General features: G+C 47.9%; 1 protein-coding gene across 4 annotated transcripts in view; it reads right to left on the bottom strand.

Annotated features, from left to right (window-relative positions):
- Positions 1-17,799, bottom strand: part of MYO19 (myosin XIX) — a 580,271-nt gene that overhangs the window by 193,232 nt on the left and 369,240 nt on the right. For all 4 annotated transcript variants that reach the window (XM_078679796.1, XM_078679798.1, XM_078679795.1 and 1 more), the window contains 3 exons: positions 13,332-13,439; positions 3,928-3,998; positions 2,708-2,820 (listed from right to left, as the gene is read on the bottom strand). In XM_078679796.1, coding sequence (XP_078535922.1) covers positions 2,708-2,820; positions 3,928-3,998; positions 13,332-13,439 — 292 coding nt within the window. The remainder of the gene's footprint in view (positions 1-2,707; positions 2,821-3,927; positions 3,999-13,331; positions 13,440-17,799) is intronic.

Here is a 17,799-nt window from a genome sequence, read left to right as displayed (position 1 = left end):
AGTTCTGGAAGGTTCTCTTAAAGGCACAGTATCCTGTTTTGAGCCACATAATGGCAGGCTATGGGGATTGTCTGTCCAGGTCTTTCTCTCTATCATTCCAGAGGGTTTTTGCTGTTAAAGCAAGGGAAATCTGGATAGGTTTTGCTGTTTGTGGATTTTTGGTGGAATTTCTAGTTGAAGTACTGGACAGTGTAGCCTGAGGATATAGGCTGCATTATCTGTCTTTAATTCTCTCTTAAGTGTCTGTGCAGTTCTGCATTTTTCGACACCTTAAGAGATTATTTTTGATTGCTCCGGTGTCCACGCACATGGGCGGGACTATTCACTAGATTATGACTATACACAGAGATCCCCTACTACAGAACTTTGAATCATCCTTAGACCCTAGACACCACAGTCAGATGTTGTGAGGATCAGTAACCGGCATCGGCTGCCTGCAGTCATGGCACAGTTTGAAGACTGCGGCCTTCAGGGGAGACATTTCCCTAGCACATTGTCTGGAAAAAATATTTAGGAATAGAGCTCCGGATTCACATTGAAGGCTGTGGGGAAAAAAAAGAACTGAATTGAGTGCACAGTTGTTATGCATAAATAAGGATTCGTGCCATCACTTCTGGAGGGTCTGTGCGGCTGCTATTGGCACGCAGAGACAATTGCTAAAAACGGTTCTGGATCCCGTTTGGTGCCTGGGCGGTATGAAGGGGGAGGAATCTGTAGTCAGACAAATACATCAAGTAGCATATTTGCAACTGTATGCACAGCCCAAAAACAAGGCTAGCTCCATGAAATGCTTAGGCTAACTAAGCCAACCCACATTCTTTGCTAAAATGTAAAAAAAATGGTCTTTTGGTGTACGTGACATATACGATTAACAGCTATGTTCTAAAGTCATTCATTTGATCCACCAGCTTACTTGGTACAAACACCAGCGCTACCTAATTGGTCCAGACAGCCAAGCCATTCATCAGCTTGAAGTCTCCAAATACTGGTAAGACAATATACTTCTCTGTCCTTCTTGGAATGACTATCTACATTTGGATTTAATCACCAACCATGATCTGATTAAATGTAAGTGTCTTCCTAAAAGGAAAGCATTATAAAACCTATCTTGAAACGGTCTATCTTCCTTGTTAAGGCACAACTGTTAATAACAGTGTACCTGTTCTAATAGAAGTACAGTAATTCAGACATTGACATGATTCACAACGCTTAGATGCCCTTGTGTTGTGGAGCTGTCCTAGCCCAACCAGGGAAAATGGGGTACAGAATAACAGAAAGATACAGATAAGGTCTCAAGATCAGTGGAGATAATGCACAGCTTATTTGGATTTGTGCTCTGCCTTCAATTGTAGATCCACTGCATAAGGAATTTTGGAAAAGACTACAATCAAAAATATATTCTTTTTAACACCCTTAACAACATAAGAATTCCTTTATTCAGAACATTAACATTTTGTGGCTCTCCTATAATGCTGGTTCCGGCACTGGTTCCTTTCAGGTATGGATTTCATACTATCATACCTTTGTTTTAACGGGAGTATAATTACCCTCCTCTTCCCAGAATGTAAGTAACCCCAGTCAAGGAAGGGAAAATTAGCATTTATGGTAACTGAGCGATATTAAAAACAGAAAAATGCAACATTTTTTTGAAGGATTCATCTAAACAATTTGTTAGTCTCTGTAGGAGACCTGTTGGAATAGAGGCCCAAGAAAAGGGCTAAAAACACCAATTGACAAACTGACAGTAATTCCAAGTTTGGATAAAGGTCAGAATGGAGGAAGGACTATGATCATTGGTCACCACTAGAGAAAACAAGCTAGCTACACAGCCACCTTTAAGACAGAACTTGCTCGAATTAACATATAACCAAATCCATTTACCAAGCAAAGAATTTTACAAAGCGTTCAGGTCACACTTTCCATAGGAACTGGCTCCAGAAGAGGCAAGCAGCAGAATTGGACAGATACCGGTAGCAGTCCAGAAATCAACAAGTTAAAGAAAGTACTGGAAAGAGACAGAAAGAGAACAGGTGTGTGTCAGTATTGAGAAGACAGGAAGTGGAAGCACTGAAAAGGTCCGCAGGATTTTCATGCATGGCGAACTATGATAGTGGCACGAAGACTTTTCCTAACAGTGCCTAAGCGCTAACCAACCAAGTTAAAGTCAAACATTAAGATTGCATGTAAAGTGTTCTGTTATGTTATGTTATGGCTCTTCATAGTAATATAAAGACTGAAGGTAGGTCTATATTCTGCCATGTAAATCCATTTCTTTTACAAAGCAGAAGGACCTGAAGCAGGCTGGTCCAACGTGTGGTTCTCATCAAATTTACGAGGAAGTCAGAGGTTTTTGCAAAAAAGCCAAAAAAAGAGGCAAAACTGGGGAAAATAATTCAAATGTAGGTTAACACATTATAGAATATGTTGTGGTGATTCATTAAAGAGGCCGAAGTTAAGACAACCAAAAAAGGGTTTCCTGTGCAAGCGTAACTTTGACATAACTACAGAGAAAATGCATTAAGTTGGAGAATTATTAAACCATGTACATGATGTACAGCATGTCTTCCTTGGAAATCTGTGCAGACATGGGAGCCACATGCAGAGACAGTTGTTGTGTCAGATGAACCATAGCACGTATAAAAGCATTGCAGCACATCCACAGCTGATGTCAGCTGTTGTGGTGCCATACACTCAGGCAGACCTGTACCTCGTTTCCTCTTAGCAGGTGAGCAGCCATTTACTTTAGGTGTGGAGTCTGTCCTGACTTGGTGCCAATGCCTGATCAGATGATAACGCTCAATGAAATTCTGGAATGGGACCCTGGAAACAAACAAAGGTATGCAGTAACTATTCATATTGCCTGCATGACAAAACAACCAATGCACATATTTTACAAGCTCCTTCTGGGCCTCCCTTGTTGTTCCACAGGGTTCTATCAAACGGTTCTTATTTGGTGCCTATGTGAAACAATGTTTTTTCTTCTCCTTTGAAGCAGCAGATAGGTGTGGTAGATACACACGCCTGGGTTTATAATAATTTGAGGTGGCAGGTGAATCAGTCCCACTGCTCTATCATCCTGCTTTCAATCCGATCTAATGGAACCAGGAGCCCTGGGTTCTAATTGTAGCTTGCCAACTCAACATATTTGCGTGATTTGGAACATCTACATTTCTTCTTTGCCCTCATCTAGCTACAAAGGAAGTACTTAAGTAAGTCTTACTGCAGCATTAGGTGCTATATAAAAACAAACTGACTTAAAGCAATATCTTTTAGGTATAACCAAGACCTGGTATCCAAAGCAGCAAGAAATGTATAAATATTCTTTCAGAAGCTTGTCGGAAAAAAATAAGCCCAGAAAACAGGGATTTTATAGGAGATGATTCAAACAAAGTATGAATCTGTTTAGGAATATACATTCCAAAAGTTTCAGGAAGTTAATAATAAAGGAATGTATTTTTCCGAGTTGAATACTATGGATAAGATAACACTGTTTTCCCTGCAACTATAACAGATGGTGGGGCCTTTCCCCACGGTATACCTATAGAGTAACTGACGAAATACATGTACACTTTGATTACTTCCACATGTGCCTATAATGGTCAAGCACTTAATAATGATGGTAGACCTATTTTTAGTGCTACAAATGTTGTCACCAAACAGAACAGCAGCATTAGAGGATAAAACAATCTGCCCAATAGTCACAATATGGTATTGAGGAAAACAGACTAAAACTATAGTTTCTTTTTCATCAGACAGCTACTCAACTACAAAGCCACCTCCCTGCACCACATATGAAATGGAAGAAAGGCAACATCACACAGAGTTTAATTCTTCAAGATACAGTGGCGCATGGTTGGGTATTTAGAATGGATGGCTGTTCTCAGGAAGCCTACAATAGAACTCAAAGATGCATTTCCCAATCTGTACCTGATAGGGAACCCGGCTGCGCTGATGTTGACGGTCTCCACAATCCCACAAGCTTCCAGTTGACTGAGAACCTAAAGAACAAACAAAGAAATGTTTTGGCTCAACAATCTCAGTCTTTTTCGGTCAGCAAAGAGTCTATTGTAGGTATTTACTAACTCTCTGCTTTCAAAGACCCTCAATGGACAAGGATTCTCTACGGGCCTATCAAGGTATTTCCTTTCAGAAAAAAAATTAAAAGAAATACTTTCAGTGGGTTGTTAATCGTATTAACACCACTTGTTATGATAAGAAAGTATTAGTACGCACATGTAAGAAAAACTATTCCTGATGAAAGCAACAAATATTACTAGTAATTTATCTGTTACATTTACAAAACGTTTTGATAGTATGTGAAAGCAGCAACATTACTCGTCTGTCTTCAGTGTCTCTCAAACCCCACAAGGCTGAAGTAAGGTGGCCCCTCTGCTTCAATCTTCCCCTCTCTTGAGCCATTGCTCGGAGGCTAAAAGCAATACTACTATAGTAAGTGTGCAGTGGGTCATAGTGCGAGAAAATGAGGATAGTAAAGCTGCCATGACTTGGGTTTTGCGGACATCTCATACAAGGTGACTCCCATGCCATTGTAGTGCAGCACCAATGATACTTTCTACCCCTTAGAGTTAAATACAATTTTAAAAGCAGCAAGAGAGTTACCTGGGCTCTATAGCTAGGAATGAAAATGGGCCCCCACTCCACATTTTCATAATAAGAAAACCCCTTTATCTCTCCTCTTTCCTAGGGAGCATCTCTCCGAGAACGTTGCCTCTGTTCAACTGTAAACTAAAAAATTAGCCCCCACATAATGTCCCCTCTTCTCGGCCATAACTTTGACACTTTTAATGGACCTCTCTCCTTTCCGGTTACTCCTCTGCCCCTTACTCTGAGGTAGTTTTTGGACTCTGCATCTAAATGAAACCTTGTTGGTCCTCCCTGCCACCCCATGGACTCCCTTTTAACAAAAATAGAGGTCGCTGAAAGATTAATGCTGACATTGAGGTGGTCCCTTTGCCTGAAAGCAAAGGGGATGGTGGGGTACAGCGAGCTAAGAAAGAAAGACTTTCTTAACAGCCTTTAATTGATGGAGTCCCTTAGAGCTTCATGGTTACAAAGATTTATTCTTTTTAAGAGGTAATATAAGGGCGTTATCAGCCAAGTTCCTGGTGTAACTGCGAGACTTACTAAAATGTTAGCACTAAAGAACAAGTTACTTACCTTCGGTAACGCTTTTTCTGGTAGATACAGTATCTGCCTGTGGATTCCTCACCTTGTGAATATCCCCTGCGCAGCAGCAAATCGGAAACTTTTGTAGCTCTTCACGCCGGCGAGGTCAAGGACGACGTCACAGAGGATACGACTCCGTTCGCGAGCCCGCTGACGTCATTGGATGCATAATAGGGCCTCGTCGGCGTGATGACGTCAGTTCCGCCCTTTTTTTCCGTGCCCCCGAGGCACACGGACGGTCCGACATAAACAGTAATAGTATACATAGTACACAGTATTCAGACCAACACACATAGTGTGAAAACAATGCAATATGCAAGAATATATAATACATCCATTATAAAAAACATTCAAATATACACATAGCAGGAATAGAAGAGTGGACAACGGGGAGGCGGGTGGGTCAGTGAGGAATCCACAGGCAGATACTGTATCTACCAGAAAAAGCTTTACCAAAGGTAAGTAACTTGTTCTTCTGATAGATACATCTGCCAGTGGATTCCTCACCTTGTGTATAGAATCCCACAGCAGTCCCCACTCCCGGAGGCCGGTGTCCACTCTGCTATACCAAGAAATCCTGGAGTACAGAGCGCGCAAACTGGCCGTCCCTCCTCACCTCCGCATCCAAGCAGTAATGCTTCGCAAAAGTGTTGAGGGAGGCCCAAGTTGCGGCTCTACAAATATCCTCTACAGGTACATCTCTAGCCAAAGCAGATGTTGATGACTTTGCTCTAGTAGAATGAGCCCTTGTACCCTCTGGAGGTTCCTTACCAGCCAGAGCGTAGCAGATCTTTATACACAGGATAATCCATCTCGACAGCGTGCGCTTGTGCACCGCTTTCCCCTTCTTACAGCCAGCAAATCCAACAAAAAGCTGGTCGTCCACACGATAGTCTTTAGTCCTATCGAGGTAGAAACACACCGCCCTCTTAGGGTCTAAGCCGTGAAGCCGCTCCTCCTCCTTGGAAGGATGAGGGGGGAGGATAAAAGGTAGGGAGGGTAATGGACTGCCCCGGATAGAAGGGAGTTACCACCTTAGGCAGAAAAGCAGCCCTGGTCCTAAGTACCATTCTCTCAGCATGAACGGTCAGGTATGGGGGTTTCGAACTAAGAGCTTGAAGCTCAGTTACCCTCCTTGCCGAGGTAATTGCAACAAGGAAGACCGTCTTAAAAGACAGAAGTCTCATGGGACACTTGTGTAAAGGTTCAAAGGGTGAACCCATCAATTAGGTCAAGACAAGATTCAAGTCCCATTGAGGCACAATAAATGGAATTGGAGGGAATTTGTTGGTAAGACCTTTTATAAAGCGTAATACAATAGGTGACTTAAATAATGACGGCTGGTCAGGCAAACAGGAAAGCCGACAAGGCCGATAAATAACCCTTTACAGTCGCCACAGCAAAACCCTGCTGGGCCAAAGAAAGAGCAAACTGAAGTATGTTAGACAAACTAGCTCTGAAGGGGGCTCCGTGCTTGATGCGGGTCAAACGGCGGCGCTGGTGCTATTAGATCTGAGCGCCGCCTTTGACACCGTGTCACACCCCATCCTTCTGTGTCGCTTAGAGGAGGCTGGTGTCACTGGCACCGCTCTCCAATGGTTCCGGTCTTTCCTAGCCAATCGGACCTTTAGCGTGACCGTCCCTCCATACCAGTCCAAACCCCATCTGCTGGATCTGGGGGTCCCCCAAGGCTCCTCGCTGAGTCCTACGCTGTTTAATCTTTACGTAAGGCCGCTGGCTGAGGTTGTTCGTCAATGGGGTATGACAATGGTGTCATACGCCGATGACACCCAGCTAGTGGTCACGATCAGCGGGGATGCCGATGTGGATGCACCCAGATTCCAACAAGGACTGAGGGCGGTCGCTGGCTGGATGACGTCCAACTGTCTCCAGCTGAACGCTAGTAAGACCGAGGTCATGATTTTTGGGAAGCAACCGGAACTTTGGGGAGGCAGATGGTGGCCGGGGGATCTGGGTCCTACACCTATCCCAGTCTCTGAGCTTAAAAACCTCGGAGTCTGGCTGGATCCCACCCTTTCGTTTGTATGTCATACTAAACGTACGGCGGCCTGCTGTTTTGGCATTCTACGGGGACTACGTCCGGTGCTTAAGTTTTTTGATGCCGCCACCCGGCAACTCGTGATCCAAGCCACTGTCATCTCCAGGCTGGATTACGCGAGCTCTTTATTCGCTGGCTTAAACCAAGCAGAAATTGGTCGTCTGCAGCGGATTCAGAATGCCGCTGCGAGAGCGGTGGTTGGACTACCTAGATCCTGTCCGACCTCTAGCACCCTGCGATCGTTGCATTGGCTACCGGTGGCCCAGCGGATTCAGTTTAAGGTCCTCTGTGTCGCCTACAAAATACTTAAGGGATCCCCAGCCATGATCTTGTCCAAACTTCTGGCCCACTACACCCCTGTACGAGCATTAAGATCTGCTGATCTGGAACTAGCGGTTGTCCCTCGTGTCAAGCGCAGCAGAGCCGGCGGACGTTCTTTCCAAGTCCGCGCGGCAATGCTGTGGAATTCTCTTCCCCCGGCGATTCGCGCCCTTAGGGACTTGTTCTCATTCCGCCGAGCGGTGAAAACTTTCCTGTTCCCTTAGCCCATTCCCTCGGTTGTTTTTATCTTGTTGTGTTGTGCTGCTACCTGGTCGCGGCGCCAGGACGCTCCTTCGCTGGAGCAGCTGCGCGCCTAATAAAAATGCATAACATAACATAACAGATTTCTCTCCACACCAGGAAACAAATTTGGACCACCTATAGGAATAGATGGACTTGGTGGAAAGACGCCTGGCCGAAAGAATTACATCCACCACATCAGGCGGGAGAGAAAAGGAATTCAGGTTGCCCCGTTCAATCTGCAGACATGAAGGTGTAAGGTCTGGAGGTGGGGGTGTAGAACCTGCCCCTCCATCTGAGAGAGGAGATCTGCCCTGAGAGGGAGACGGAGCGGCGGGCACGAGGAGAGGTGGAGAAGATCTGTGTACCACACCCTTCTTGGCCAATCCGGGGCGACCAATATAACTTGGGCCCGGTCTTGGCGAATCTTCCTCAGAACCAGAGGAATCAAGGGTATGGGAGGAAACGCGTCCCCCAAAGCTCCCCGCAACGGATACTGTAGACTGCAGAATGAGGGGCAGTGAGCATTCTCGCGAGTGGCTAACAGGTCCACCTGAGGAGTTCCCCACGTCCGGAAGACGTGACGAACCACCTCTGGGTGAAGCCTCCACTCGTGGTCGGCTGAGAACTGCCGACAGATTGTCTGCGCGAACGTTCAGAACTCCGGCCAGATGATTTGCCATCAGACAAATTTGGTGGTCCTGAACCCAGGACCAGAGACGCAGAGCCTCTCTGCAGAGACACTGCGACCCTACTCCTCCCTGCTTGTTTACATACCACATCGCGGTGGTGTTGTCCTTCAGGACCTGAACCGACCGCCCGCGAAGGGAAGGGAGGAAGGCCTTGAGTGCCAAACGAATCGCCCTCAATTCCAGAAGGTTGATGTGAAGCAACCTTTCCTCTGGAGACCAACGACCCTTGATCTCCAGATCCCCCAGATGAGCACCCCACACTAGAGTGGAGGCATCCGTGATCACTGTGGCAACCGATGGAGGTAGATGAAAGGGCTTTCCTTGAGACAGATTGCCCCCCACACTCCACCAAGACAGATCCGCTGCAGTTTCTCTGGAGATCCTCACAGACTCCCTGAGATCCCCGTTGTGCTGATACCACTGCCTGCGTAGGCACCACTGGAGCGCCCTCATGTGCCAGCGTGCATGGTTGACCAGCAGAATGCAGGAAGCAAACAGACCGAGCAGGCAAAGGACCTTCAGGACTGGAACGACCGCTCCATTGTAAAACAAAGGAATCATTTCTTGAATGTCGAGAATCCTTTGAGGAAGAGGGAATGCCCGACAAACAGTAGTTTCCAGTACTGCCCCTATAAACAGGTTGCGCTGTGAGGGCACCAGGTGAGACTTGGGTACATTTATCGAAAAACCCAACCTGTACAACAACTGAGTTGTCTCTTGCAGATGGTGGAGCACCTTCTCTGGAGACTCTGCTTTGATCAGCCAGTCGTCCAGATAGGGGAATACAGGAATCCCCGACCTCCTGAGATGGGCTGCCACCACTGCCATCACCTTGGTGAAGACTCGAGGCGCAGTAGTAAGACCAAACGGAAGGACCGCAAACTGGTAGTGTTGCGACCCTACCGTAAAACGGAGATACTTCCTGTATCCTCCAGGATCGGGATATGAAAATACACGTCCTGTAAGTCAAGCGACACCATCCAATCTTCTTCCAGCAGCGCCTGAACAACCTGCGCAAGGGTAAGCATCTTGAACTTCTCTTGTTTCAGATAAAGATTCAAGATCCTGAGATCCAGGATTGGACGAAGCCTGCCATCCTTCTTGGGAATCAGGAAATACCGGGAGTAGCATCCCTGACCCCTTTCCTGCTCTGGAACCACCACTATCCAGCCTTTCTGAAACAAGGTCAGAACCTCCTCCTGAAGGAGACGGAGATGTTCCTCTGAGCAAGCCCCTTGACAAGGAGGGTAAGTCGGAGGGAATTCCCTGAAGGGAAGAGCATACCCATTTGCCACAAGATTGAGAACCCATCGGTCTGTAGTGACCGATTCCCAATCCTGCAGAAAATGGGTAAGCCGACCCCCAACAGGACCAACATGACTGGGAATGGGGAATCTAGGGCTGCTTTGCTGCGGTGATAGGAGGAGAGGTAGAGGAAGAGGAGGAGGGTTGGCGACCTCATGGACGACCTCTGTTTCTTCCTCTATAAGACTTATACAGCGTATTTTGTTGCTGCTTCTGTTGCTGCTGACGAGGCTGCTCTTGCAAATGAAAGGATGGCTTCCCGAATCCTCTGTATTTACGAAAGGATCCTCTAGACTGGGACTGCAAGCCAAGGGATCTTGCCGTGGCCTTACTATCTTTGAATCTTTCAAGTGCGGCATAAGCCTTCTTACCAAACAGACCCGTACCGTCAAATGTTAAGTCCAATAAAGTAGCCTGCACATCTTGTGAAAAGTCTGAAGACTTCAGCCAAGCCCCCCTTCTTGTTGCCACTGCAGAGCCCATAATCCTAGAAACCGAGTCAGCTGTATCCAGGCCACTTTGAATGACCTGGCACGCAGCAGCTTGGGTATCATCCAAAACTTCCTGAAAGTTCTTCCTGTCATCATCAGAAAGTTTCGGCAGCAACTGTTTAGAGGAATCCATCAAGGCATGGATATACCTTCCCATCAGACAAGTTGCATTTGATGACTTCAGTGCCATGCTCGCTGATGAGAACACCTTCTTAGCGGATTGATCAATCCTTTTTGATTCCTTGTCAGCTGGAACCTGCGGGAAAGCTCCTGAAAACTTCTTTGAGAAAGCCGCCTGAACCACAAGGCTCTCAGGTGAAGGGTGAGCTGACAACAATTTTGGATCCTCCGGTGCCGCTCTATATCTCCGTGCTACAGTCCTAGATATAGCAGGAGCCGATAAAGGTTTTTTCCAAACCTCCAATACCGGGTTCAGAATTGCCTCATTAAATGGTAACAAAGGCTCAGTCACAGAGGAAGGAGAATGCAACACTTCAGTCAATAGATTGGACTTAAATTCAGTGGTTGGAAGATTAATGTCCAATAACTCCGCAGCTTTTCTCACGACTGTGTGATATGGGACAACCTCCTTTGAAGGAGCATCCGAACCAGAAGAAAAATCCCACTCAGGGGAGACATCAAGACCACTTGCATCTTTCAATCCCGCAAAATAGTCCTCAGAATCAGGAAGTTCACCTTCCTCCATGTCCTTCTGATAGCGTGCCTCTTCCACAACTCTTTGGGCCTCCCTCCTGGAGCGGATCCTCGGGACCGGAGTCGATGGATCCACAACCGACTCCATCGGATTCGGAACTGGCGTCGAACGCGAACGAGGGCGAACAGACGGCGCCGGAGATTCTCGATACGGAGTCGGAGATTCTCGATACGCAGGCGCACCAGAGGGGTACATAGCCCTTGCAAAGACACCATACATTGCGTTCAGATAGTGTGATGGGTCTTGGCCTGGAGCCGGAAAAGGGGGATCATTTCCCGGTGTCGGCTCCGAAGCCGGTGCACCTGGAGTCGGGCCCGTCGGCGCCGACAAAGGAAACTCTTCAGGCTGCTCCTGATCTTCTTGCTCTGGCTCGGCTTCACCCGGATCCGAAGAATGGACCGAATCCGATGGCGCCGGAGAACGAGAGACCTCGACATCAGGAGACACTTCCTTTACTGGCGAACCTGGTTTTGAATGAGAAGGATCGACATCACTACTGCGACGTCGAGGAGAAGACGACTTCGGCGCCGGTTCCTTATCAGAGTGACGTCTTGAAGAGTGCTTCTTTCTCTTATGCCTCTTCAACTTCGAGTGTCCCGAAGCCGACTTCGAGCCCGACCTGGACTCGGAACAAGATCTCGACCTTCTTTTACTCGCCTTCTTACTCTTCTTCATTTTAGCAATGAACAACTTCGCTTCCCTTTCCTTTAAAGCCTTAGAGGTCATCTTCCTGCAACACGCACATCTATCGACGTCGTGATCGGAAGACAAGCACCATATGCAGTTCTCGTGCGGATCAGTAATGGACATCTGCTTCCCACACTCCCTGCATGGCTTGAAACCAGATTTCCTCCCAGACATCTTCGAAAGGAAACGAGAAGAACAGACGAGAATAACTATAACAACAATGTAACTACGGAGAGTCCCAAGAAACCGTATCACGCTGACGAGGCCCTATTATGGATCCAGTGACGTCAGCGGGGTCGCGAGCGGAGTCGTACCCTCTGTGACGTCGTCCATAACCTCGCCGGCGTGGAGAGCTACAAAAGTTTCCGATTGGCTGCGACGCAGGGGATATTCACAAGGTGAGGAATCCACTGGCAGATGTATCTATCAGAAGTCTGATTACTTATTGATAAAATACCTATTTTGAAAGCAATTGTTTTCATCTCTAAAACTACCTCAGGATGTGCATTACAGCTTGAGCTGCTAACTTTGGAATTGGAGAACCCGGTTCGAGTATCGGCATCCACTCAACATCCTGTGATTTTGGGCAAATCACTTAATCTCTCCGTGCCTACAAAAATTATTGTGACTCTATTATATAGCTGGTGTCAAGCAAAGCGCTCCAAAACCTTCGGGTTGAGTAAGATCTACATAAAACTGAAAACTATTTTTTTTTAATTACCTACATATTCATAGTGCTTTTTGTCTCGGAGCACTGTAAATACTTAAGTCACTATTCTACACTGCCTTGCCCTGACTAGGATTCAATTCTGTCCTATTCTGGTCTCCCACACACAGACATCTGCAGGTATTGGAGCGCTTTACATGAGCACCAGTTACAGTGTACAAGGTCACATTCATTATTTAGGCATGGGAAGATTAGGTGATTTGCAAATAATCATAGGATGTTTATACTGCCTTTATTTCTAATTTCATTGTGTGCGGGTTATTGTATATGCAGTTGCATGAAGGCAAAAAAATAACAAAATGCTTACCGAATAATTTGTTCTTTTTAGCCACCTTTTTGACCCTGTCCCCACACCCAATGACCCCCACCCCCATGGCACTCAGGATCACAGCTCCCATACTTTTTAATGCACTTTCAGGTCTGTTTATAAATAAAGACAGCACGGAAACACACCAAATAAATAAGGTCGAACTTCCAAGAGATTTAATTTACACTTCTTTGCTGAAGCATTTACATCCTCTGGGAATTAAGCCACGACTCTTTGGGGTGCGCCCCAAAGTTTGAAGATCTCTGATATTGAAAGTGGTAGTGCTCTAAATTATTTACCATCTTCTTTATACACTTGGTAATGACAATATCAAAAGAGAAACTCCATTCATTTTGATGCTAAATCGAATATCAAAGAATACGAACAACAAAACAAAACAGCTTTACTGCATGAGCTAGCAAAAGTAAATCTGGAGACAAAGTAAGGTCTATAGTTTTAGAGCATAACCCAACTGATCAGCACGTATACAAGTTCCCTACTAGGTTAAAAGGGAGTCTCTAGATCACAAAGACTATGAATATGAGGTGTTTAACCACTGGGACAGCTGGCTGCATAGGACAACAGCGGAACATAGCATACCTCCTCTTTAGTAAACATCATGGCCTCGCACTCCATGTTGGGCTTAATGCAGCGGATGTAGTGTGGGGTGGTGCTGTGCAAAATCTGCATTAAACTTTCCAACGAGTTCTGTAGGAAGAAACCAAGAGGAATAAAAAAGTAAGCACTTAGGTAAAATCTATTGTGTACTCCGTTTAAGCATCCCTTTTCAAAATGAAATGTGCATGGTTGCTTGTGTCTCTCTTGTGGGGCAAAAACCCTTGGGCAAAGGGGGCTGTTAGGTGTGTATGAAATCGTAGGGAATCAAGCATTTATACTTGATATTTACCTGGTTTATTTGGATAATTTTCCACGCAATTAGGCTGTTTGGCATTATCTACCCCAGATCTCTTGCTAGAAGCATGTCCAATAAATCCAGTTAGGGGCTACAAATAGGGAAAAATGACTGTGTTAGGGCAGCATCTTTGAAAGATGCTGGTCTTTGCATGACAAACTCATATATACCCCTGGGCGTCGGTAGGTGTAGTCGTGAGGTTCCGCGCACGTTGTTAGCGTCGTAGTCACCGAGATGATGTCATCGGAACTACTTGGACACGCCCGCGCGCGCTATCGTCAGTTCTGTACATGACTTTCCGTGCCAGGAACGCAGAGCCATGCAGGATACTGACCACTGGTGCATTGAAACTAGGCCCATGAAAGGGTTGACCTTAACCCTAGAAATCAGTTTGCAGAACGGGGAGGATAGGTGGGGCGGTAAGGAATATATCACTAACTAATGTTTTTCAGATATTGTTACCGAAAGTAAGTAACTTGTTCATATGAAAGAAACACGTTAGTCATAGATACCTTAACTTAGAATAGATACCCCAGCCATACCAACCACGTGGTGGATCTGCGAACCAAGATCACACCAGAAAGTCACGGAGAACGGAACGGCCAAAGAAGCCGTCTCTCTGGACTGGACTGTCAAGGCAACAATGCTTAGTAAAAGTGTGCAGCGAGGCCCACGTGGCTGCCTGGCAGATGTCTTGCAGGGGGACACAACGTCCCAATGCAGTAGTAGCTGCTGTCGCCCTGGTAGAATGGGAGCGCAATCACATCAGAGGTTCCTTTTCAGCCAGAGAATACCATGCCTTGATACACAAGACGACCCCGCGGGAGATAGTCCTCTTGGGTACAGCCCGGCATTTCTTGGCGCCTACGTAGCCAACAAAGAGCTGGTCATTCACCCGTTTTGGGTCCAGACGGTGGAGCCTCTCTTCCTCTCTCGAAGGGTGCAGCGGCGGAAAGAAAGTGGGCAAGGTGATAGTTTGCCCGATGTAGAAGGCAGTGACAACCTTTGGCAAGAAGGAAGGACAAGTGCGAAGCACAACCTTATCCGGATGAACCGACAGAAAGGGAGGCTTACAGGAAAGAGCCTGGAGCTTACTCACGCACCTAGCGGAGGGGATGGCAACCAGGAAAGCAGTCTTCAAAGTCAATAAACAAAGAGGACAGTTGTCAAGTGGCTCAAAAGGAGCGCACATCAAATAAGCAAGAACTAGATTCAAGTCCCACTGAGGCATAACAAATGGAATGGGAGGGAAAAGGTGTGTAATGCCTTTGAGAAATCTATTTACAGCAGGGGACTTGAAAAGAGAGGGCTTATCAAGGAGCCTGAGAACGGCTGAAATCGCACAAAGGTAGCCCTTTATAGTGCCCAGAGCAGAGCCCTGCTGGGCCAGAGAAAGAAGGAACAAAAGGACTTGTGAAAGAGGGGCAGAAAGGGGTTCCACAGCCTTAGCTGTGCACCATACCACAAATTTGTTCCACCTGCAGGCGTATACCGATTTAGTGGAGGGACACCTGGCTGCCAGAATGATATCACAGACTCCAGGAGGCAAGTCAAATGGAATCAACTGTTGGTGCTCAACCTCCACGCATGTAGGTGGAGGCTGGACAGGTTCGGGTGGAGGACCGTCCCCTGCTGCTGCGACAGAAGATCCTCACAAAGAGATCCATGCTCATACGGAGTAGCTCGGTATACCAAACTCTTCGAGCCCAGTCCCAGGCCACAAAAATGACTTGGGCCCGGTCGCGCCTGATCTTCTTTAGCACTCTGAGTAGAAGTGGTATAGGCGGAAAGGCATACAATAGATGCTGCTCCACTCCAACGCGCATAAGAGATGACATTGCGCGTTCTCTTCGGTGGTGAATTGCTCTAACCAAGGCTCTCCCCACTGTTGAAAGAGACCTTGCGCCACCTCCGAGTGCAGACGCCATTCATGATCCATCATGCACCTGCGGCTGAGTTCATCCGCCCAGGCGTTCAAAGAACCTGCCAAGTATTGAACCGTCAAGGAAATGCCTTGACGTTGAGCCATGTCCAGAGACGAAGAGCTTCCTGACATAGGGTCCACGACCCCACCCCTCCATGCGGTATTGCTTGTTGCAATACCACATGGAGGTGGTGTTGTCTGTGAACACCTGCACCACTCTCCCCTTGACAGAGGGAAGGAATGCCTTCAGTGCAAGTAGGATCGCCGGAGCTCCAGAAAGTTGATATGGAGCCTGGACTCCGCCAGGAACCAGAGGCCTCTGATCTCCGCCTCTCCCATATGGCTGCCCCATCCCAGGAGGGATACATCCGTCACCACTGTGTGCTCTGGTTGGGAAAGGGAGAGGGATCTGCCGGTGACCCAATGTTGATTTGTGAGCCACCACTGCAACTGCTGTGAAGTGCCCTCCAAGATCTGGACATGCTCAGACAGGTCCCCTAGATGCTGTGCCCACTGGAACTTCAGGTCCCATTGCAGAGCCCACATATTCCATCTGGCATGATTGGTCAGCAGGATGCAGGAGGCCATGAGGCCCAGCAGCCTCAAGGTCATCCTGTCCGAAACCCAGGACAAGGGCCGAAAGATCGTAATCATAGCCTGAATTTTCCAGATTCGCTGTTCGGGAGGATAAACTCAAAACTGCGCCGTGTCTAGAACCGCTCCGATAAAGAGGAGCTTCTGAGAGGGAACCAAGTGCGACTTCGGCATGTTGATGGAGAACCCCAGCAAATGCAGGAGGTCGGCTGTAGTCTGGAGGTGGGAGACGACTGCCTGGGGCGAGCCCGCCTTCAACAGCCAGTCATCGAGATAGGGGATGACTGAAACCCCTGATCTGCGCAGATGAGCTGCGACCACCACCATCATCTTTCGTGAACACCAGAGGGGCGCTGGTAAGGACGAAAGGGAGCACGGTGAACTAAAAGTGCTCGTGGCCTACCGTGAACCACAGGTAAAGCCGGTGGGCCGGCAGGACGGGGATGTGAAAATAGGCGTCCTGCAAGTCCAACGCTACCATCCAGTCTTGCGGGTCTAGGGCAGACAAGACCTGTGCAAGTGTAAGCATCTTGAACTTCTCCTTCCGGAGGAAGTGATTGACGTTCTGGAGGTCTAGGATAGGACGCAGGCCCTTGTCCTTCTTTGGAACCAGGAAGTAGTGGGAGTAACAACCACGACCTACTTCTGGCGTCGGAATGTCCTCGATGGGCCCCTTGGCCAAGAGGGCCGCAACTTCCTGTTGGAGAAGTACCAAGTGATCCCCCGACAAGCGGTGGTACTGAGGTGGCATGGCTGGAGGGGTAGTCTCGAAGGGGAGGGAGTAGCCCCTTAAGACTATCTGCAAAACCCACCTGTCCAAGGTGATGGTGCACAAGTGGGGGAGGTGACGGCGAATCCTGCCATCCACTGGTGTTTGGTGAGCCTGAAACACCGGACTACGAAGGTTTGGAGGTAGTGAACTGACCCGCCCGCTGGCCCCATGACCAACCTCTGCGGGCCCCACGTCCGTGCTGAGACTGTTGCTGCGCAGGCCTGTGGCTCCTTCCTTGGCCACGAAAGGAGAGAAAAGCAGAAGCGGAAGGAGTGCGTGTGGCCAAAAGGCCTAAGTACTTGGCCGTAGCCCGTGATCGCTTAAAACACTCCAACGCACTGTCTGCCTTGTCGCCAAAAAGGCGAGTGCCATCAAAGGGCATGTCCATCAGAGTGTTCTGGACATCTCTGAAAAAGCCAGTTGTCCTCAGCCAGGGGTGGCGGGTAGTGTCACTGTCGTGGAAATCACCCTGCCTAGCAAGTCGGCGGTGTCAAGGCCACAACGAATTGTGAACTTGGCTCCATCTCTCCCCTCAGCAATAGCTTGGGAGAGCACCGTCTGGGCCTCCTCCGGACACTGAGGCAGCACCTGCGCAACCGTGTCCCACACAGAATGGGAAACAACGGCCCAAGAGGCATGCTGTGTTCACAGACCGCAGCCCTGAACTGGCGGAAGTAAACTATTGGATTCCCGATCCGGAGGTGAGGAAGGTAATGCGCTTGGGAATGCAGAAAGCTCTCAGGGGTTGGGCGAGGAAAATGGGGTCGCCCGGGGCCGGGCGATGGAGTCGGGCCACGTTCTTATCCACAGGAGCCCCTGTTTTGGGCCTGGACCAGGTGCCCAAAAGAATGTCCGAAAGTGCATC

The sequence above is a fragment of the Lissotriton helveticus genome, chromosome 3_1 (genome assembly GCF_964261635.1).
Source record: "Lissotriton helveticus chromosome 3_1, aLisHel1.1, whole genome shotgun sequence".
In the NCBI taxonomy this organism is placed as follows: domain Eukaryota; kingdom Metazoa; phylum Chordata; class Amphibia; order Caudata; family Salamandridae; genus Lissotriton; species Lissotriton helveticus.
The sequence above is the reverse complement of the archived record's forward strand: the minus strand, read 5'-3'. Positions and strand labels throughout refer to the sequence as shown.